We start from the raw sequence: 23072 nt of genomic DNA on the forward strand, positions 1-23072 counted from the left end.
AAAAACTAATGGGTGGATTACAAAAACTCTTTTGCCATTAAAAAGCTACGTTATTAGTAACATAGGCTATATTCTTCATTATTTTTTTAATATCACGCGGAGGAAGTCGCGAGCAACAGCTAGTATGTTATAAAATTAGACCAAGTTAGTGGTAAACTTTTCATAAGAATATTTCCGAAAATAAACTGTATATAACCAGTATATTGCAAGTTGTAAACACAAAAAATAAATAAATGAGAAACGCAATTGTTTCCATGTATTTCATTTTTAATAAACATTACTTGAAAAATGTTAAAATGCCTGAGAGCGTGAATCAGACTAAAAAAAATAAGTACATAAATCTTAATCAAATGTCACTTAAAATAAAAATTACAGTATACAATACAATTTTGCAGTAACAATGTCAGTCACAGATACTACAACTAAACACACAAAAATACTAAAGGTGTACACATTCCTAAACTTACACATTGCTTTAAAAATAATACTCAAAATAAATCACAGACCTGCGTGTGAAAACCGTAAAATATAGCTTTTGGAATGTCAAGATAAAATATTTCTTAAACATTTAACTAATTCAGTATCTGGTTCTAAATTTTATCTAAAAACCGCTACTTCCAATTTAATATTTAATCACAAATTTTAGTATACAATATGCAAATTATAATAAGCTTAGTGACTAAATGACGAAACACAGATGTATATTGTAAGCGAAATTTAGATTTGCAATTCTAATTTCTACGTCCAAAAAGTTACTTTTACAATTACGAAACATAAAATAATTTATAATCAAATTCAGTTGTAATATTTTTCTTGTCAAGGTATTAAAAAAATGTTAAAAAACTATAGCCAGGTTCCACCGAGATTTGAACTCGGATCGCTGGATTCAAAGTCCAGAGTGCTAACCATTACACCATGGAACCTTGGCATCTGTTTCTAAATTTTAAGATACAATCAATTTTTTGTTACACATATTTTGTTTAAAATTCCCTTATTATTTTGTACTGAAGTTGTTAAATTTCTACTTTTGCTAAACTTTGATTTGTTTTTGTTAAATATAAATCTTTTTAATTTTATTTACGAAATAATTAATAAAAAATGCTAATTTTCTTTTAGTAATAAACACTTTTTAAAACGAATCTTAGTAAAAACTCAAATTAACATGCATTCTTGCACAACAGAAAAATAAATTACTCATTGTAAAATTTGTTCTCCACATAAATTGCTATGAGGCATGTCTTAATTTTAACACAAAAATCGTAGCTTTTCTTCTACATTCAAAGTGACAACTAAAATGTTAAATTTGTCTATCAAATACCAAATTGCAGCTAAAACTAATTGATCTAATGTGATGTTTCTCCCCTCTTCTCTGGGATGTAGAGGTGATCTGATGGGTCCAGCTTCAGCCAATTGAGAGCCTTGGATTTGATGGTCACCGGTTCCTGGGAAAAAAGAAAAAACGTTGATTACACTCTGATAATTGACAATACACAAAACAGATCAAAGACCAAAAATCAAACAAGAAGGCAAATGTTTATGACTGTCCAATTATTTTATTTTGTAGAGAATTCTAGGCTATTTATACAATGCGACGACGGGAACCAATCTTGTTATATTTATAAAGCTTTGATTTGTAAATCTCATAATAAGATTAGAAGCCTTAAAATGTGGTCTATATATATTTTCATCTGTATTTCCAAAGCCATTCAAAGAAGTCCGTAATTAAGTAGGCAAACTTATGTTTATAAACTTATGCACAGATAATCTATTCAAACTACGATAATGTTTATACATGAATAGATTATCTGTGCATTAACCACGGTTCTGGCTAAAAGGTTTTATAAAATCGAGGTTAATGCAAATATGCGTTATTAATTTAGTTTAGTTTAAGGTTAGTTATAGAATTATTAGCTACTAGCTTTCGCCCGCGACTTCGTTAGCGTGAAATTAAAAAACTAAGTAGCCTATGTGTTCTTCCAGACCATACTCTACATCTATACCAAATTTTATCGAGATCCGTTAAGCTGTTTAAGATACAAACTCTAACAATCAACCGTCCATTCATCTAAACTTTCGCATTTATTATATTAGTAACAAGTAATATTTATGTACTACTAGCCTTTCAACATTACAAATTATTTTTCTTAAATAATAATAAGAGAGTAGGTTAACCATTATCCAATAATTTTTAATCTATTTGCAAAATAATATTCTTTTTTTTTCGCTTCGAATTCTAGTAAGAAAGTTGATTCACCGTAATCTATAGATATAAATAAATCTTACAAATCACATAATTAAAATGTCTGATAATAAATTATCGTTTCCTATTTCATCACTCAAACTTGGTACAATTAATCACACATACTAGATAACATATCAAGTAGGTATTGATTTTAGCGAATATTTCTTTGATCAGTATCCTAATCTTATTTAAACCTAATCTTGTTTAAATAATAATTAAAACATTATATTGTAACGTATATTATAATGTGAATTGTGCAGTGCTAATATAAACATTGTATGGTTAATGGCACCAAGCTGTGTTAACACAGTTATGTAAAACTGTTTTCGTTGAAGTAAATAAAAAATCTATACATATTTTATGTTAGATCAAGAATAACTCAAAAACTAAAACTTCTATCATATAAGAGCTCTACATAATACTAATATTATAAATGCGAAAGTTTAGATGGATGGATGTTAGAGTTTGTAGCCTAAACAGCTGAAAGATGAAGGTCTGGAAGGCTACTTGCTTTAATTTTTACGCGGACGGAGTCCCGGGCAAAAACTAGTAAGCTATGTACATTTTAAAGATGAGAAACGATGGTCAAAATTGATATTACTAGAGTTGATGAATGCTAGTTATTATTATTTTCGTTGCAACTAAACAGTATGACTAGGCTATCTAAATATAATTAGATTTGACTTTCAACAGATGCTGAGTACAATATAGGTCACGTGCATAAACCAATTGCTAACTAATGACCATCCAATAAAAGACAGATGGAGTATGAATATTCACTAACTAATCATAAGAGAAGAGTAGGGAGATTTTTCTCATTATAGGAAGCCCTTTAATCTTTATCCAAGGTTTTTAATACAAAAACATGGTCATTAATCATAGTTGAACGATGTAAAATTGATTTGTTGCAATATGTTATACCGTATCACAACACGTACGTGACAATGAGCACGGCTCCGTTAGCGTTATTAGAATTGATTTGATGACAATAAGTTTTCATTGCCGTTAATCCTGATTTAAAAACAAAAGCAAATTAATTACTAGACGAAAATTATATAAAGTTCAGAAAAAAAAAACAGCATTTATCCTTGATTTTATTATGAAACTGGCACGTTTAATTTGATAAACAAATAGTTAATACGATGTAAGTTTCTTTTTTTTAATACGAACAGAGTACTTTGTGAATTAATATTTTTAAATTCACAAAAAGCTCAGCCACCTTGAATTCAAGTCATATATACGTTTGTAGAATGTAAAAAAATAACACTGGAATATTCCATGACGACGTGACCATAACCTAGCCTTATTATCCTTGGCACTTATTTGCTAAATATTACGTGTTATGAGAGAAAACCTACTGTATTTCGTAACACAGTAAGAGATTTTCATCTTTTTTGATCATAGTGTTATTCAAATAAGAATATGCATGAACTTGCATATTGTGTCAAATAAAAAATAGACATTTAGAATTTAAATCTGTGAGTTTAAATGATTCTTAGAGTTGATCGTATGTCGATGTTACTGCAAATATTTCAGTTAATTTTCTTAAACACTTACATGCGTAGCGATAATTTTGTTTAAAAAAAAGGATATTCATGTATTATGTCTGAAGCTAGCTAAGAGACATTTATACTCGTACTTTTTCTTATTTTAAGAGACTTCAAAAAAGTTCTCTATTCGTGTTAACAACGCGACAATAGCCAACATAGTTTCATCAAAAACCATTATTAACATAAGAAATTTACTGAAAAATAATTTTTATCATTATTATTATCGCAATAAACAATAGAAATCAGTTGTTTGATAAAGAAGTTATAAAAATATATTAATATAATACCATTCATAAATTCAACAGAATTAATGGTTTGGAAATTATATGAATTCGATAGCATTATGCAACAAAGACGCATTCTATAATTTATGTGAATTAAAAATGTTTGTTTTCATCTCTCATCGGCTGTAGGAGGATGTTTTGCACAGGTTTCATTTGGAATGGTACATAATACCTATTGTTAGTCAAGTAGCTTAAACGGAAACGGACGGAACGAACTTTAAACTGTCGTGGGTTTTACAAATATTATGTTTGCATGGGTTTCTTACTACGATTGGGTTGTTTTAGCAGAAGCTAAAACAAACCAAATTTGGTAAGAAACCCGTATCTTACGAAAAATATAAGTATAAACGGATGTTTACCGTTGAGTCGATCGACCCTTTGGGAATTACATCCGATTATGATTAATTGTATGAATTGGATCGGTCCAACGGGAAACATCCGCATAAACGGTTGAAGGAAACGGTTACGTTATATAATTAGCTATCATTTGATTGATCTGTATTCTTCTCCAGAATGTCATAGGCGTTGCCAACCGTTAATTTAAGGAGAAGATCAATATTCAAGAGGGGGGAGGGCTATTGACTAATATAGCAGTCAATAAGAGTAACACAATAATTAATTTTCCTGTCGTTGACCATTTATATGTGTTTATAGCATTAAGACGTAACAGGTTTATGACAGCGATAACAACTTGCTACTGTGTAAACGGATCAAGGTATTAATATTACGATCTCATTGTTCATGCTTGATAATGCAGTTTTCATTGTTTGTTTCCATTTTGCGGATATGTGAGAATTTAAAATACAGCGATAAATGTGTATGTTATACAATGTTTTACTTAAAATAGATATATATTTTAAAAAAACGGACATTATCAATATTTGGAGAACAAGTTTTCAGACAATAAAATTGTCAACCAGTGATATATGTAATTAATTCGTATTTCCAATGAAATAGATTCCATATGTTTGTTTAAAATCTCAATTATTAAAAAAATTAGGGCAATCTAATGAACAAGAAATTAACTATAATGTATTATACTAATATACAGTTAAAATAAATTCATTTCATTTATTTTCATCTTATTTAAATTCAATAACTCTTATTGGAATTGCGCCAAACTTTCAAATCAAATATCTCCTTTTCATTGAGATTCACCTTTGAAAATAATTGGGACACCATATGGCGAGATTCTCTAAATAACTCCTTAGAATGCTAAGAAGCTCCTAAGAATGCTTGCCAAAAATTAAAAACACTATATTGTATTTTAAATAGTGTATGCATTTTGAATAACTGAATTACTTACTCATAAAATTATTTAGTAACAAAGAATTGTGAATACACAAAAACATAACAAAAGGCATTATGATAACATCTTTTTGCAGGATAGTAAAAAATAAATAGCTTATGTAATCATAAATGCAATTTAAATCAAGGTGAACAGTAGGTAATATCCACAATACATAACATATTGCGTACATATGTTCATTATCAAAGGCCTTTTTGAAAAAACATTTTTTTGTACCATGTTTCAGTGTTCAGCAATAATTATATTTCAATAAAATACTAATATAGACAATAAAAATTATTACCTTTGCAATCAGCTTTCCATCATCTGCAATTAGGAATTCTTCCAATCCAAATACTAATGGTGACGCATTTCCCAAATGGAAAATCCTTGAAGATGTACCAATGGTTACTCTAAACTCTATGGTTTTTGCCAAAAGTACTTTTGTGATCATAAAAACTGACTTTTTCCCCTTTAGATCTGCAACAAACTTAATATATTTAGGGATTGTCCCGCTAAATTGTAAATAGTCTGATATCAATCCAGCATGTAAAATATGTGATGGAAATATCAGATTTTCTTCCCTCATCTGACAGTGACGTCATTTTTAAGCTATCTGAGCCTCTATCAGCGAGTGGTCAGACAGACCCTAAATATCTGCACTTAACATAACCATGTAAAATTCTATGTTACATTCTTTAAAGTAATAAACATTATTGGTATTTCTAAAAGTATTTTTAACATATCTTGCATATTACTTATTGCAAGATTGTGTTCCTCTGGTGTTGCGGATGTCCATGAGCATCGTTGACCACCTTTGTGTTCAAGCCGCTCGTTTGCCCCCTTTTATTATAAAAAAAAAAAACAAATATATTACATTTTTCTTCATACAGTTGTTTTATTTTTTGCATACCTTTGATTTTATCAATATCCAAATAAACATTGTTAACAAAGTTTTTATCCTTTGGAATCACATTTTTAGTAAAGTTTACCATAATGACCCTAACTTTGTTTTTAAGAGTTTCATCTTGAAGGGTTATCTGAAACAAGAATGAGTCACTAAAATTGTGCTTGTTGATACAAAGTACTAAATCATGGCCTAAAAATAATAAAAACACCTATTAAAAGAAGTTATAGCACTAAGTTGTTTTAAGAAAAAAATTTTTTTTTACATGCCAGTTGCAATATTATAATTTAGGGAGACTAAACCTATTTTATTAAATTTATTAAAGTAATAAACACTGATATTAAATATAGCTTAAATCAGAGCAGAGCTTGTATATTTTGTATAAATTATATTAAAATTTATTATGAATGAATTCCAGTAATTAAAAGAGGTAAAAAATACCCATACATTTAACTTATTGTATCAAACACACTATTGTTAAAAATAAACAAAAATCATTGTGTCACTTATACCTTGAAGAATATGGACAATGAATTTGTTGCTACTGTGTAATATCACCAATGAATCATATTAACAATGCAGGTTAGCAGTTCAAGAAACATTATGAAATAAAGGTAGTATTGTCATGATATTAAATTAACACATTACATTCAGATTCATTATTACAAGTATTGTATAATTCTAAAATACCATTACGAATATTAATAACCATACAATAATTTATCAAAGATGAAATTGTCAATTCTAAGTGAATTATTTAAAGAGATTTATTGATTTTTACATTTAAAATATAGCATAGATTTTAAACTGTCCTATAGAGATATTAACGCGTGAATCAATATGATCGAAACAATATCAATACATACATAAATTCTAGCATATTTATCGTTAAACAACAAATAGGAATATGGAAGAAGGATGTTGACCCGAAAACATAATGTAGTCACTTTGTTTTTTTTTTCTACTTGGCGGATCGAATACAAACAATCGACCCAAGCGAAAACAAATCCAATGGACCGGTCGGTCAATCGGTGTGCCGATCGGGCCAACGAGAAACAGCGTTATGAAATCGGCAAACTTGCGATGTTTATAAAGCCGGTATTACGCAGATATTTTGGAAACAACTGCATAACAGAATAAGCACGTGTAATAAACCATAACATTGTCGAAAGATGTATTTTTTAACATCGATCACGTATTTTACCAGGTAATTAGATTATAGAATAGGATTTTCAATAAAAGCGCATTCGGTCAGGTCAAGGTCGTTACTCTGACATGAAGGAAATGGCAAAAACATACCTTTACGCTCTCGTGAGGAAATTTGAAATCAGAATCTTGAAAATCCGCCTCTTCGAGCCATTGCACATATTCAGAGTTAGATTTCTTTTTGTTGATGTTCTTGACCAATTCACCTAAAGGTGTAAATGTTTTGCCATTTTTTGCTTTATCATTTTGCACAAACAAGGATGAGACCTTATACAAGTCTGCTTCTGTAATATGGGGGATGCAAACCAACTGGCTACTGCCGATTTCTGTCTCGATTTCATCTCTAATAAAGGGCCATGCGTCTTCAAGTTTCAACGATTTCAAGTTTTCCAGGCCCACATCTTTACGTATTTCATGAGAATAAAGGGACTTTACTACCACTTTTAATTTTTTCGGCATTATAGAATCTCTTTATATTTCGAACAATCAAAAATGTAAAACACGTACTCTCCGTAACGGTGTCAAAAATCGACTAGTCTTTTCCTAATCGCTGATTCGCTGAAAATTGGAAAAGGATGAACGTTGTTAAATTGGTTTCAGTACAAGAGGGAAAGAGATAGAGTTTAAAGTGTTGCCAATTTCGGCGACATGAATTTGCCGGCACGCAACCAACTAAAAGAGAATTTTGATAAACATTTCTATTGAATAATTAAAAATATCAGTGAAAGTCGCAGGATTAGGGGCAAACCCAGAGCAAGGTGGAAGATTTGGTAGACATGGGCGGTGTGAAGATGTCGAGAGTAAATAGAAATGGAAGGAATTAACAAATAAAGCCGACCGCTCTAACATATGGAATTCAAGCTAAGAGAGTAGTAAAATACATTTTATTTCCTAATATAACCATAACCATCATAAATTGAAGATGGTTAATTAACTTTTAAAAGCAAAGTGGTGCACACTTAATGTAGCTGTAGTTAAATGTTATTTTGACTGTATTAGGTTTATGAAAGAAAGCAAGAAAACTTAAAACGCCTATCACTATTCTGCCTCTGAGTATTCTCAGATGTTAAGTTTTCAAACCAATTAATGGAAACGTAATCGTTTCATATTACCGAAATAATTGGAAATTAATTGTATCAGCATAACTTTAGAAAACGTCATGCACCGGTCATGCGGTTCTCACGCGGTTGCCGTCCAATGACTGCATGACTTTATACAGCAGTGGTTTTTTGTTGCATGTTGCCGAATTCGTCACCACTGGGTGCTTTTCAGATGTTTCATTAAAATTATGACGCTTTGGTTTAGTAATGACTTTTCCGTCACGACTACAGGTCATGATCAACGTCTGTTTAGCACGTGTTCCAAATTATTCATTCGAGCTTTCTCACGGATACACTTTAGAGAAATAGAAAGTAGCTACAACGGCTTATTTTTTTCTCCATAAAACTGAGATAAACAGAATGAATTTGACATAGTAAAAGCAAGTAATAAAAGATTTTTGTGTTCTTCGCTGTTTTTTTTTATATCAGCACTTTAAAAACTTAGATATATAGCTGAAATAATTAAACTTTAAGCCATGAACAGCTGTTTTTAGTTAGCGGTTTTACTGTTTATTCTTCGTGACTTGATTGTCATTTGTTACCTCCGTGGCCGCTCCTGTCTGACTTCTCAGAACACTATATTGGAATACTTAGTCATCCTATAAACACTTACGAGATAAGATAATAGTAATTCCCAATTTCCAAGTTAATCACACATTTACATTCTAATGGTAAATCAAAATAAACACAATACGAGAAGACTCAAAAATTAGTTACTACAAGGTGTTTTTTCGTAAGAATTGCAACTTTAAAATAATGCCAACTTGTTTTGAATTTCACGCAATCAGACTCTCGATTGAAACCATATTATAAAAATTCTAGCTTTCGCCCGCGTGGAATTAAAAAAAAAACAAAAGTGAGTAGCCTATGTGTTCTTCCAGGCTATCCTCTACGTCTGAGCCAAATTTCAACAAAATCTGTTCAGCCGTTCAGGCTACAAACTCTAAGAAACATCCATCTAAACATTTATAATATTAGTAAGATTAGTAAGATATGACTACGATTTACTCTCAATTTTTGTTATTTAATTGTTGTGGCAGCTTTTTAGAATTGGTTGTAGTTTTTATTACCTATAGCCTATTGGACGCCAATAGAGATTGTAAGCACAGTACAGTACATATGATATTTAGACTAAGTCATTTTGCAGTAATGAAGTTTGAGGGTTCTAAGGAGCTAAGAACTTTTCTAGCTTCATTTTGAAATATGGCCTGTACCATAGTTCATAAGCTACTTGAGTAGCATTAGATCATTTTTTAACTTTGTTTTAATTAATTATGAAAGACAAACAATGGGTAGGTTGTTATAAATATATTTAAAGCTATAAGACAAGATATACATAATTTAGAATATCATTGAGATTTTCATTATTGAGAAGAGAGCTAGTACAACATGTATTAAATTAATATCCTAAGCAGTTTAATCTGGAATGTGTGTAATTATGGTAAGAGATTACATTTTGCTCTATAAATTGCGCTAATGTGTAATATTTGATTATGGAACAAAATTCAAACAAATATTTATTATGTAAATACAGTGAAAAATTATGCTTAGACATATAAAATGCTCATAACTACATTACAATCTGTGCTCTGGTAATTTGTCAAAATTATGCTTCTTTCTAAAAGCAAAGCCACAAAGATTTCCCTAAAACAATTAATAGAATGTTATGTTGGCAACACTCAATTGTTCCTACAAGATTCTTAATGGACCCAAACATGTTTTGACATAGAAATCTTAAAACAACTGAATAAAAAAACTTTGCAAGCAGATATCTAAAGTGGATAACCCTATTTCAAAGTAAATTCCATATATAGTAGTATGAAAACTTATAACATTATAACATTTTTAGAGAATAATCACATTTCTTTTTTACTACTCTCACATTTTAGAGAGACTGATGGAAGAGCCAATTACAGATACCGTAAAGCTTTGTGCATTCAATGGTTTCCATTATTGCCAACATAAAAACACACTTCTGCCTTTGACATTGCTAATGTTGGTGCTTTCATCAACAAATTGTTTACTTTTTCTGAACATTAGAAGTGGTAGATTGGAATACTGAAGAAGCTGTCATAAGATTTTCAATGTACTGTCCAAGAACTTGGTTTTCGGAACGTAGCTTCAAGTTTTCCTCCTTTACAGAATCCACACGCTGAGACAAATCTGAAATAGTTTTTAACATAATCAGTAATGATTTTATATTTAAGTATCAATAGTTCATTTTCATCATCATTTCCTTTGCCTTGGAAAATGTTAATGTAACAGTCTGTACAGTAATTGAAAAACTATGGAGAAGTAGCACGAAAAGTATTTGAATGATTATAGATTTTTTGGTAATACCATATAATAGGTCAAAAATATTTTTCTGGCTTCCTGAGAATTTCTTTTGTCACAATGACCTAACAGTGATCCCAAGATTAAGCAATCATGTTTAACACCAATAAATTAGTCATTTAAATATGAACCTGCGGGTTGGGTCACTGAATTCATGTTTATAAATAATGTTCAAAATGAAGTATGGTTATTGTTTTATGAAACATACCAGAACTAACAACAAATGATAATAAGATCAAAAGATTTAAAGATTTGTCGATACTTGCCGTCTAATGTGTTCTGTAACTCCAGCACTTGCGATATTAAACGAGCTTTTTCCTCTTGTTCGTCTATACCTGAATCTGGCTCGAAGCTAGGCGGTCCATTTAAACCAGGGCTTGACGAGCCACCTGTGTACGAACTTGGTAAAGAGTCCATTGAGCGGCCATGGTCTAAACGATTGTTTTCGATGTCGTCTGTTATTATCACTTGTGGATCATCGTCAGCTAAGGGTATATTGTCGTCATTACATTTTTGAATAATAGAAGACATTTTCTTTGCAACAAAGAACGAAACTAATCACAAATTGGGGTCGTTTGGCTTATTTTACTAAATCAATAATTTGTTAGTGTTGTGTTTGACAATGACAGATGACAGCCAAAGCCTTGACGTGATAAAAACATTGTTCCATTTTACAAAAATACTTGATATTGTGTTTTAAATGTAAAGGATATAAAGAAGTAATCTAGTTTAATATAAATAAAGTGACAAACCAAATCAACTCACTATTATATTTTTCACAATGAGTTCAATTGTTTATTGTTTTCCACAGCCCAAATCTGTCTGTCTTTCTGTCGGTGTCTATAAAATCTTTAAAAAACCTTTTTGTTAACTCCTCTGTCAATGTCAACTGTCAAGATAATATGGAATAAGGATGCAAATACATCTTATAAAGTGAAAGCCTAAATAAATAAATACGATAAAAGTTTTGTTAATTGAAAAATTGCAATAAGAATATGGCACTAGCTATACGTAAATCTACTCTCAGTATTTTGGCAACTGCAAGATGTATTGTACCGAGAGGTTATATCAACAGAAAAGTCGTGTATATTTGCTCGCAATTTTTGTTTATTACAACGAGTAATTATTTACAGATTTTCGGGGTTTATCATCTTTACCGGAAACAAAAGAAGACGTAGCCCAAGATGTTGCGAAAAGGTCGACAGGACGTAGAATTAGGTTCCAAAATCCAGCTTTAGAGTACCGACATGTTTACCCGGAATTCTTGCCTGATCCGAATCCTAAATGGAGGAATACGTTACGAGAGAAAATGGAAAGAGCTGATATGTTAAAAAGAAGAAGTCAAATTGATATTCCTGAGTTTTATGTTGGTATGTATTGGTAGCTATAAATAATAAGTGGTCAGGAACTATCAAAGAAGTATGCACAAATGTAGAAAATTGTGGCAAAACTATGCTAAAAAGAAATCCATACTCTCTGCCGACTTCTCAGCATTATGAGTTATGTTATATACATTTCTCAGCCCCTTGCATTTTAAAATGTACATTAACTGCAAGTAACACAGCCTAGAAATTCACTTTAGGTTGTGAAAGTTTGAAGCACTAAGTGTGAAACAACCTTTTTTTGTTTATAACAAATTTGAAATTATTAAGTTATTTTCAGGGTCTATTCTAGCTGTTGTCATATCTGATCCCCATGCTCAAGGCAAAACCAGCAGGTTTGTTGGTATTTGCATTGAAAGAAAAGGGTGTGGTCTCAGAGCTGAGTTCATATTAAGGAATGTTGTGGATCACCAAGGAGTAGAGGTGGGTTATATTTCTTGTGAGAAATACATCAAATCTCGAAAACTATTGAATGAAGATAGGGAAACTAATCTTTAAATAGAAATGGTTTTCACACAATAGACATTTATTGTCTTACTAATATTATAAATGTGAAAATGTAGATGGATGGATGGATAGATATTTGTTAGAGTTTGTAGCCTAAATGGCTGAATGGATTTCGATGAAATTTGGTATATATATAATGGATAGTCTGGACAAACACATAAGCTATTCACTTATGTTTCTTTTAATTCCATGCAGACTGAGTCGTGAGCGAAATCTAGTGTTAACTAAAAATTAATGTATAATTTAATCTTAAAAAAAATCATGTTTGTTATTTTAAAAATGCATCATTATATTACTGAACATAAATTACAATTCAAGAATTCAAAACTATTTAAACCAAATCAAAATAATGCCAAACGTAGCATAAGGTAGGCTCTGAGCCCCTTAATGGGGACATTTAACGAGCTGGACATAATGTTACGAACTTTACATATTTGCTGGCCATTTTTAAACTTATTAAACCCAATATTTACAGATTCGTTATGACCTCTATGATCCTACGATACAATCAATACAAGTGCTACGCCTTGAGAAACGTTTGGACGACAAACTCTATTACTTGAGGGATGCATTGCCCGAGTACAGCACATTTCCATTTGATATGGACCCAGAAATACTTCCAGAAGGCACTCCGGTGTCTGTTAATCCAGTTCAGGTATGCAACATTTTGTTATGTTTTAAGTACCAATAGCCTAACGGTTTGGGGTACGGACTACCAATCTTGCGGTCGATGGTTCGAATCCCGGCATTCAACTATCATCGTGAACCATATCCTAGCACAAGCCCTAGAGCTTAGTTGGGATGGTTAATGAAATATTAGTAAATTAACAAAAATCTACTGATATTTAAAAAAAATAAAGATGCATTCAACATTAAAAAATTAATTGGTCCTTAAAATTATACCATAAATACCACAAAATAAACTGTTTAATATATAATCAATAGAATTGTATTTGATTCACTATTAGACTACTTTTATATTGAGACTAGCTATCGCCCGCGACTCCGTCCGCGTAGAATTAAAAACTGAGTAGCCTATGTGTTCTTCCACACTATCCATTATGTCTATACCAAATTTCATAGAAATTCGTTCAGCTGTTTGTGCCACAAACTCTAACAAACATCCATCTAATCTTTCGCATTTATAATATTAGTATGATTATCTTTTTTGTATTAGGTAAAACTAAAGCCAAAGCCATGGCTTGAAAGATGGGAGCGGCAAGAACTTAAAGGAGTTGCTAATATTGAAGAACATCTTAAAGAAAAAGATAAAGTTAGGAGAGAGTTAAGAAAGACTCCTTGGGAAAAATATGATTTAATGAAACAATACAGGTACTTGGTTTAGTCTCAATACCAATTATTTTTGTTTTTATAAATAAATAACTAATTTGAATACATTGTACAAAATCTGATAAAGTAGCTTTCTAATGGTCAAAGAATTTTTGATATAGCTTCTGTTGTTTTTAGTTCATTTGTTGTTAATGATATCAAGTTGATTTCACTTTTTTAAGAAGAATTTTATATTTTCAGACAAACAATACCAGCGGAGGATCAAAATGAAATATGGGGAGAGGTTCATAATCAATTGAATCAACTTAGACTTTCACGTAAAAAGATGTTCAAAAAACGTCCAGTCAGCGCACCTAAAACTCAGCTTGCGTAATAACATAAAACTACTAAATATATAGCCTATGATAGATATAATTGGTTTCATTTTACACCCGTTTATTAAAAAAAACTAGCTTTTGAACGCTATCATCCGCACGGATTAAAAAAGTAGCCTATGTTACTCAGTGAAAATGCAATGCTTGTAACGGAATGTTAAAAGTATAGATTATAAAACATCAAGTAAACTGTCAAATGGAATACAAGTAAGCTAAGTTTTGTCAATAGATGGCGGTATTAATAAAATTAAAATTGATTTCGCAAATATATTACTTGATTTTACTTATTTAAGTTGAACCAAAATAATACATGTTTTTTCTAAATGAAATCTATAATTTATATCAAGGATCGTTTCAATTCAAAATAGTATAATATCTTTTAAGAATCGTGATTGGTTGGTTGAGATTATGCATATTTTGTGATCGTGCGTGTGTTAACTGCAAAGCTGCAAACTGCAGTCATAAGGTGTGAGATTTAGTGCAATGTAATGCACTTTTCTTTATGGGTCAGTACAACAGTTTTATAAATTAAGGTTATTAGAATGTAATTAATATAATTATTCGTGTGTAGTGTTTGGTGTTGTGAACTTTATTGTGTTATTTGCTGCATTACTATCGCCGGGTAAGTGATTAATTAAAAATACAACCTTAATTTGAGCAATTTAATGGCCTAAATAATTTAAGATCTTAAGTAATTTGATGTTTTTGTTGGTAGTTTAAGAAAAAGCATATGCTTCGTTTGTGGTAAGCAAATGCAATTGCATTTTGTCAACCTTGATTTATCGATTTACGTCACTTCCTCAATTTTGGAATTTGAATCAGGACCTCCATTGTTTCTGTTAATTATACATGCATTAAGTATTTAACGTTTAACTTATTTTTTATTGAAGGGTCTAGGGTATGAAAAAATCAAATTCCATTGTTACATGTAAAAGGTTTGATACTTGGTCAATCAAATGTTGACTTGATGTTAACTTAATGCTAACTTACTGAAATGTAAACTTAACATGAAGTCTAGTTAAGTTAGGTTTATGTAAATGACCTTTTAAACATAAAATACATATTTATTATTCAATTTGAATAACCAATGCTAAAATAAACATCTTATATATCACTAATAACTTAAATGGGTAATGAGACCGTTTAGCATTTAATTAAAGTTAATTTTTTGAACATAATTTAAGTTCATTTTTGAGATAAATATTTTATTTCAATTGTTCCAATGTTAAATTATACATTAAAACAAAAGAATATAACAAGTGATTTCAGTTTGTCATTTTTACATAGTTTATTGCAGTATAACACAATTTTTTGAAAAATTATGAAAACATGTAAGAACATATAACATTTAATAGAAGTTGTTTTATGAAAAATCCAATTAGACTAAGAACACTGCAGTTTAACATAATTCTTTACAACAACTAAGATGGGGTTTTTCAGATATGTATGGAAGAGTTTATACCATGTCAAACATTCATATGGGACGGGATGATAATGACAAGAAAGATGACAAATTTCAGCATATTCATTTTTATAAACATTATGTTAACTTTATCCATCGAGAAAGTGTTGAAATATACCCTAGCTAAGTTTCAAAGGCTATGGTGTATATTTATTCATTGTAGTCCATAATAATTTGCAGTAGCGGCTACATTTGTTGAAAGTTACCGCTGCCAATTAACATTTTTAACAAGTATTAAGATGGACTTTTTTAAACGGCCAGAGGAGGGGCACTCCTTGTTAAATATGAAAAAAAGCTCTTGAAAAAAAAAACATACATAACCATATTTTGTTAACATCCCACTAAAGTAGGAAAAATTATTGAAGTGTTTCTAGGTTGATCCTGTTCCTATTATCTTTTAGTTATGCTGGTAAATATTATAAATTTTTGTTAAGTCATTTTAAACTATAGGAAGTGGATGTATGCATAGCTTATCAAACTTTCATACTTAGTTCCGTTACAAAGTGGATCCTGTAGGTCGACGTACGATAATCTCCTTGCCACTACCATTTAACGACACTAGCTTGAAGTTAATGCAATTAAAGGTATAACTTAACTATTTCCTCGTTAATATTATGACGATGAACTGTGATAATTCTTTTTTACGATAATTATCTTTGAAAAACAATTATATGAAACCGAAGAACTATAATTCTAATAGATAGGCTTTCTTACATTGTTATAATTTTTAATGTATGTTGTAATATTGTGAAGTTTCTATAAGAAATTATTAGTGAACGCAACATTTTGGGAAACGCGTGCAATCCATCAAGTCTCCTCAAACAGATTTAGATAACGGCTTGTGTACCTTCCGCTGTTATCTTAGCGATAAAATAACTTAGATTTAAGCGTGAGATTGTAGAAAGATATATTAAAATGAACGAAAGTGTTAAAATACTGATATTGATAAATATTAGGCCTATTGCTAATAACCCGTAGATATTTTACTAATTATATAGTCTTGTTGTTGATTACGTGACATCAGTGATCGATCGTAGTAGCAAGTAACATCTTTCGACCAGATTGTTAACATCAGGTGGGATCATCTTCAAGCGCCGGTTAAACGAAAATAAAAAACAATCGGAAATTATTGTTGTGGGTTAATATGACTATGAAATAAATAATAATAAGATGCTACTGTCTTGCGTTCAGTCCTTTCGATATATTATAGAAAAAACGCGTATAGAAAAAAATAGTTCACAGAATAAAAACAGTTTTGAACACATAACCTATAAAACTATTAGGATTATGAGTAAAAAGTTTAAATTATTCTTAACTTACAAGTAAACACATTCATCGTTCAGGATCCAAAAGTTAAAAAAACTGAAATACATTCCAATTCAACTCTAATTTTACCCTTTCAAAAATATCACACATTCAATGGACTGACATTAGAACAAATATTTTCCGCCATTAACTGAGATCATCCGTGTTTCATCCAGCTCGTTAACGGATGATAAAATATTATGTTAATATTACTTCCGTTAACTAAAATAGTCACAGCTGCACAAGCAATAAGATGCATTGCCATTATTAAGGTTATGTTATGATTGAGAAAATGAATATTGACATAGTCACATCAATTATCTGAAAATAAGAGGTTAGTACCTCTCGAAATAGACAAAATTTAGTATGATATATCGTAAATAATCGCTCTAGCTATTACTCTTAAGTTAAACGGTTACGTTTCCGGTTGTTGTCACAAGGAATGAATAGGGGAATTTTTCTACAAAGTATAATAAAATTGAATAGTTTAATTATAAACTCCTAAATGTTTAAATCAGATTCTTTTAAGCTGCCTTTACTAATTAAATTAGTAAACGGTTTGAAAGTTAGATAAAGAAATGGTTTTATTGATTTCTGTAATTTTATCTTAATTCTAGAAGTTTTAAGGATGATACGAATGAAATGCCACTAAATTCGTTGCTTTTGAATGACATTCTAAAAAATCTATGGTATATTGGGACGGATTTACCATTGCATATGTTATGTTGTCTTCCGCTTTACAAAAATATAAATCTTTCCTCTTTATAACATTACTATAGATGGACTAGTTCTAAATAAAAACTGCATAAAATTCCATTACTTATGTAATATATGTTATACTGCACCAGGAAGCAAATTCCTAAAGTAACGTTCCACAAAATGCATTCGTTTTATTAAAATGCATCTTTATTGCATCGTATAAATTATGTCGCTATCTTATATTTATATATCTAACTTTTCCTGTTATGTGGCTAAATTTAAAGCAATATACTTTTTTTTGCTTCTTTTATAGGCGTAGATTACCAGTTTTACTGCCAAGTTGTAAAAAGTTCGTTTGGTGTAACTTTTACGATAGTTTTCACGGGAAAACATTAGGATGCATGTGTATTAAAATATTTTTCTTTAAAGAAGGTTTTACTATTAGGTTATTCAAGAAATTTGATTTCCATTTATGTAAAATATATTGAACAATTTTAATTTTAATAAATATCGTATTAATTATTATATTTTTTTACTTCACGTAATCGTGTGTGTATTCAGCTTCACCAATACTCGTCAATGCTACAATATCGTTTTGAATATTGCGTGTAATTCCTTAACAATCGAGAATTCAATTGCTTGAGTAGTATAATATAAAAATCTGTGTTCTAATGCAATCATTGTGTGGTACAAAATCATTGCTTGATCACATAGTTATTGCAAGATAGGGACGTCTCAATAATTCATTTAACATTGTTTATATGACGAAAACTTTATTTGACTAGCTTTATATTTTTCCTCTATATATTGTAATATTTTCAATAATATATATAAGATTGTAATATTTTCTAAGAAGTGTATTTTATCTTTACTCTATACTAATATAATAGAGAGAAAAGATTTGTATTTTTGTACGTAATAAAAGAACTTAAAAACTACTGAGTCGATTTCAAAAATTATTTTACCCTTAAAAAGTTTCTTTATCAGTGAGTAACATAGCCTCTATTTTTTAATTCATTGCTTTTAAATATGTTTTAAGCAAGATTTATTGAGTTACATAAGATGACTATTTAGTTAGAACTTGCGTAACATTTCGGTCTTTTGATTATAGAGGGCGGAACCCACGCGATGTAATGAACTTGACCCAAGGGCACACATTGCAGATGCAATGTTATGTAGGCGAACTCATTACTTATTTGGAGGAACAGGTCTCTAAAGTTATAGAAGTACCTTAGCACCTAGTACTTTGTGGGTTTAAATAATTTTTCAATTAAATAAATGTTAAAACAAGCATAATAATTTTTTTACAGCAAAAGATGCTTGTCAATTTGTTATGACTGTTTTCTATGTTGCTTTACTTTATTATTAGGAACCTGTTACTTTTGTATATATCCATAGATAAAACAGTACAAGTTTTCAATCAAAACCATTTTCCTGATGCTTTATTTCTGCGTTGCATGTTCACGCCACATAAAATCATTTCACTTCGCTAGGGGGAAACTTTGTTTCTATGCGAGGGTTCGTAGCTTTGATATGGTTTCGGATTATATTTTGTCTCTTTTATGAAGGATTTATTTAATAGGAACATTTGACGTCTTTCTTTTGTCGATGTAGACATTAACTAAGTAGTGTTAATGAAATTGTATTTATAAATTTAATTAATTATTCTTTTATAAAATAGATGATAGCGTTAAAAACTTAATCGATTGGCCAGTTTTTTTTAATTATGAAAATGTCGACTTACTGCAGTTTGCATTACTTAAATGGGATGAACCTTAATTTTTGTATTATTTTATATTGATTAATTCACGTCCACGTTATGTTTTGCTTTAGTTGTACATTGTGTTAGCTTTTTAACTATTTTTGATGTATTCTTAAGAGTTATTTGTTAATCTTTGATATTTATCAATACATCTATCTTTATTTAAAACAACAATATTGTTAGGAAAATATTAGGAAACGGAAGGAATAGTGGGGGGTAGTTTTATAAAATATATGACAAGGTGTGGCTCGGGCTCAGGTCTCGGTGCTCAGTCGCTACCAAGCTCAGTATTTTACTAGTCGTAACAACGGAACGTTCGATATATATGCGTTGTCGCATTGGAGTTCAGTTTGTGTGTTTTAAAGTAATTTACAATTATTGTTAATATGGCCGTCCGTCTATATTTGAAAAGAAGTCATTTGTGTCGAAATATGTAACAATCGGGAGTTGGATCATGCGAAAACAATGTTACAATCCACGTCTACAGAGTTCACGTAAGTAGACCATGTTCTGTGACCCCATTTTTTATAAGTGTGGTTGTAAATAATCTAAAAGGCCAGGCCTAATTTAAGTCACTTTCTTTTTACCACTCTTTTCTTATAAGAAGAGGTTGGGAAGAGGAAGTGGATTTGACAGTGGAGGAGATGCATAGGAAGGGGAAATATCCTCTTTATGTGCGTCTCCTCCCCCGTCGGACAAAGGTAGGCAACGCATCTGCAATTGCGGATGTCTATGGGCAGCGGTCGCTTCGCCATTTTGGCGATTTCAGGTGGCCGCTTGCTCGTTTGCCACCTTATGTTATAAAAAAAAAAGCAATGATAGTGCGATTTTTTTCCCCAAGATACCATGAATAACTAAATGATCTATGGTGCTATCACAATTTGTTATAAGCGAGTGTAACTAACTGTTCCCTTGCTACTTCATCCGCAAGAAATTATGAAAAAAATATTTTATTGTTTACATGTGTCAAATAATCAATTGCAATTGTCAAAATGCCAATTACCTTACTACGGCAATTATGCTTTCTTGATGTTGGCAGCAACTTATGGTCTCTTTCCCACATTAGGGCATTTTTCTAAAATATTTACCTCTAAGTTTTACGGCGTGAAAATATATAGCCTAAAGCGTGACGTAAGTGTAGGGCTTTTTATTAACAAAAAGAGTTATTCGAAAATATGCTGTAATTGCTGATATCTTAGGCAATAAAGTAGTGTGTTTACGCTTTATTATATTAGTATAGATAGATATATAGATAATAACGTTACGATAAGACGGCGTAGTAGCGTAGTCTTTGTAAACCTTCGATCAACAATATATTTGCTCGAAGTTGTAAACAGATTACCGGATTTATTCTCAACATGTTGATCATTAGCGGTGCGTTTACTGTTCGGACATATGTTTGTAAAGTCTTGTCAGTTTGCTTATATTGTTGACGTTTGTTTGTAAGTCCATTGCCGGTATTGAACAATTCTAACAGTCTATAAATTAGCTTGTTTTATTTGTATATTACAATACTAGTCTTACTGATGCATGTGACGCCCGAAAAGCTCTAAAGAAAAAATGATTTCCTACACAAACTTTTATCCTGAATTAATGGATAGATTTTCAAAAACTCACAACTGTATGAATTGAATAAATCCTTTCTGTTGAGTGATTGTGTTCGCCTGCCTAATAACAGAAATCTCAGCGCAAAAGTCTCTAGGCTATAAATACGTAGAATAATGATGCATCTGATTTAATAATTTAAATACAGATTAATCAATTACTTGATAATTATATGTTGCACTATTGTGCAAATTAATTTCAATTTAGTATCAGGGTTTCAGCGAAAGTGGTTTGCGAGCAGTTCAAACTAAAACAAAAGTCGATACCACCAGTTAGACCTGTTGCCCTTATTGGTTAATAGAAATTGTATTTGATATGTGGGACTTTCTAGATTTAAACCAGAGCTATTGTTAACTTATCGCAACTTAACTGTTGTTTGTAATTATTTACCAGTAGTGAAATTTAGACGTTAAATTATCTACGCAATTATATTTTACTGCACGTTACCACTAGGTTTTAACTAATTGTCTTAATTGATATTTTGTGTTTGAATTTGTGTCCAGTTTATTATACAATGTTATTTGTATCTTATGATATCGATAGAAATTTATTTTATTAATACAATTTTATTGTTAGTACAGTACAGAACCTCGATAACTCAAACCGCGGTAACTTAAAAACCTCTATAACTTCAAAAAATAATATGTTCCCTTCCTATCAGAGCCCAAAATCTCTATAACATAGACCTTTGATAACTTAAAACCTATATCTTAAAATATTCTGTGTTTCCCTTGGACTATGACTTATCGTGGTACTACTGTAATTGTCGATAAAAGTCTGAATAACAGTAAAAAAGACGATCTTAATAGGTATATATATCTTACGATAGTTGATAATTTTGTGTGTTAATTATTAATTGAATTCCTAAAATAACTACAATTTACTAAAGCATACATTAGTAGGTAACAGGTAAAGTACTTTTACCAAATTGATGTAAAATGTATTTTTTTGTGGCAGAATCCATTACACAACACTATCATGAAACGAGAATTTGTCGTGAATCTTCAAATTTAATTTAACATTAATAGATATACCATTTAAGTCATGGTTCAATATCCTTAATACAAAAGAATGTTCCAGGATTTTTTAATACAAACGAAAAATTATAAATATTAATAATTCTGATAGTGAGGTTATGTTATCTATACTATTATAATAAAACGTAGACGCACACTTTGTTGCCAGCAAATACAGCATGTTTTTGGACAATTCTTTTTTTTTTTTTAAAAAGCCATACACTTACGTCACGCTTTAGGCTATATATTTTAATGCCATTAAAATTAAATATTTACCATTTTGGATAAAAATCCTAATGTGGGAAAGAGACCATAAGTTGCTGCCGACATCAAGGAAGCAAGCTTGTCATCATGTCATGTCATTTTGACATTTGTAATTGATAATTTGACAAATGTAAACAATAAAATAAAATTTTCATAATTTCATGCGGATGAAGTCGCACGGGAACAGCTAGTTCTAAATGAAACGTGTATACACAAAAGTTTCGGTGTAGGATCACATAGAAGTTAATGGCTTATAAGTCAAAAATGTGAAATGATTGTAAAAAACGTTGCATTAAAAACTAAAGCCATTACGAGTTGATGTGTTTAACTGGTTTTTAACCAAAAAAATCGGATTATAATAGTTAATGACAAACATTATGATATTTTTTGTGATGCCACAAAGAAATTTTTATTTGGTGGAGCGTTGGCAATCATTAAATGTCATTATGATGGATACGAAATAAGAAAAGTAAAACTGGCCTCGGTTCCCGGCGC

The 23072-nt window shown here is 30.5% G+C and overlaps 3 protein-coding genes and 1 non-coding gene across 4 annotated transcripts; 1 reads left to right on the forward strand and 3 right to left on the reverse strand.

Moving 5' to 3' along the window:
- Positions 1–313: 313 nt before the first annotated feature.
- LOC106104315 lies at positions 314–8016 on the reverse strand. The gene is made up of 4 exons (XM_013284332.1): positions 7571–8016; positions 6278–6404; positions 5669–5844; positions 314–1442 (listed from the first exon to the last, which is right to left on the reverse strand). The coding sequence occupies exons 1-4, from the start codon at positions 7934–7936 to the stop codon at positions 1344–1346; spliced, it is 768 nt and encodes a 255-aa protein (XP_013139786.1). The 5' UTR covers positions 7937–8016; the 3' UTR covers positions 314–1343.
- On the reverse strand, positions 852–923 carry Trnaq-uug. The gene has a single exon. It is a non-coding gene; the product is annotated as a tRNA-Gln (tRNA).
- Positions 8017–9870: 1854 nt separating the features above from the next.
- On the reverse strand, positions 9871–11548 carry LOC106104105 (short coiled-coil protein homolog). Its single transcript, XM_013284055.1, has 2 exons — positions 11178–11548; positions 9871–10740 (listed from the first exon to the last, which is right to left on the reverse strand). The coding sequence occupies exons 1-2, from the start codon at positions 11440–11442 to the stop codon at positions 10598–10600; spliced, it is 408 nt and encodes a 135-aa protein (XP_013139509.1). The 5' UTR covers positions 11443–11548; the 3' UTR covers positions 9871–10597.
- Positions 11549–11782: 234 nt separating this feature from the next.
- On the forward strand, positions 11783–14499 carry LOC106104116 (39S ribosomal protein L19, mitochondrial). Its single transcript, XM_013284068.1, has 6 exons — positions 11783–11973; positions 12045–12281; positions 12574–12716; positions 13276–13455; positions 13978–14132; positions 14331–14499. Exons 1-6 carry the CDS (start codon positions 11907–11909, stop codon positions 14461–14463), a joined length of 915 nt encoding a protein of 304 aa, XP_013139522.1. The 5' UTR covers positions 11783–11906; the 3' UTR covers positions 14464–14499.
- Positions 14500–23072: the final 8573 nt, after the last annotated feature.

This window comes from Papilio polytes, unplaced genomic scaffold (genome assembly GCF_000836215.1).
Source record: "Papilio polytes unplaced genomic scaffold, Ppol_1.0 DF823691.1, whole genome shotgun sequence".
Taxonomy (NCBI): Eukaryota; Metazoa; Arthropoda; class Insecta; order Lepidoptera; family Papilionidae; genus Papilio; species Papilio polytes.

Excerpts from the sequence above, each read along its gene's own strand:
- LOC106104315 (XM_013284332.1), bottom strand. The coding sequence starts at position 7,936 with ATGCCGAAAAAATTAAAAGTGGTAGTAAAGTCCCTTTATTCTCATGAA. Across the intron at positions 6,405-7,570 it reads TTCCTCACGAGAGCGTAAAG|ATAACCCTTCAAGATGAAAC; the intron begins GTATGTTTTTGC and ends TTCTTGTTTCAG. Across the intron at positions 1,443-5,668 it reads ATGGAAAGCTGATTGCAAAG|GAACCGGTGACCATCAAATC; the intron begins GTAATAATTTTT and ends CTTTTTTCCCAG.
- LOC106104105 (XM_013284055.1), bottom strand. The coding sequence starts at position 11,442 with ATGTCTTCTATTATTCAAAAATGTAATGACGACAATATACCCTTAGCT. Across the intron at positions 10,741-11,177 it reads GTTACAGAACACATTAGACG|ATTTGTCTCAGCGTGTGGAT; the intron begins GCAAGTATCGAC and ends AAACTATTTCAG.
- LOC106104116 (XM_013284068.1), top strand. The coding sequence starts at position 11,907 with ATGGCACTAGCTATACGTAAATCTACTCTCAGTATTTTGGCAACTGCA. Across the intron at positions 11,974-12,044 it reads AAGATGTATTGTACCGAGAG|ATTTTCGGGGTTTATCATCT; the intron begins GTTATATCAACA and ends AATTATTTACAG. Across the intron at positions 13,456-13,977 it reads TGTCTGTTAATCCAGTTCAG|GTAAAACTAAAGCCAAAGCC; the intron begins GTATGCAACATT and ends TTTTTGTATTAG.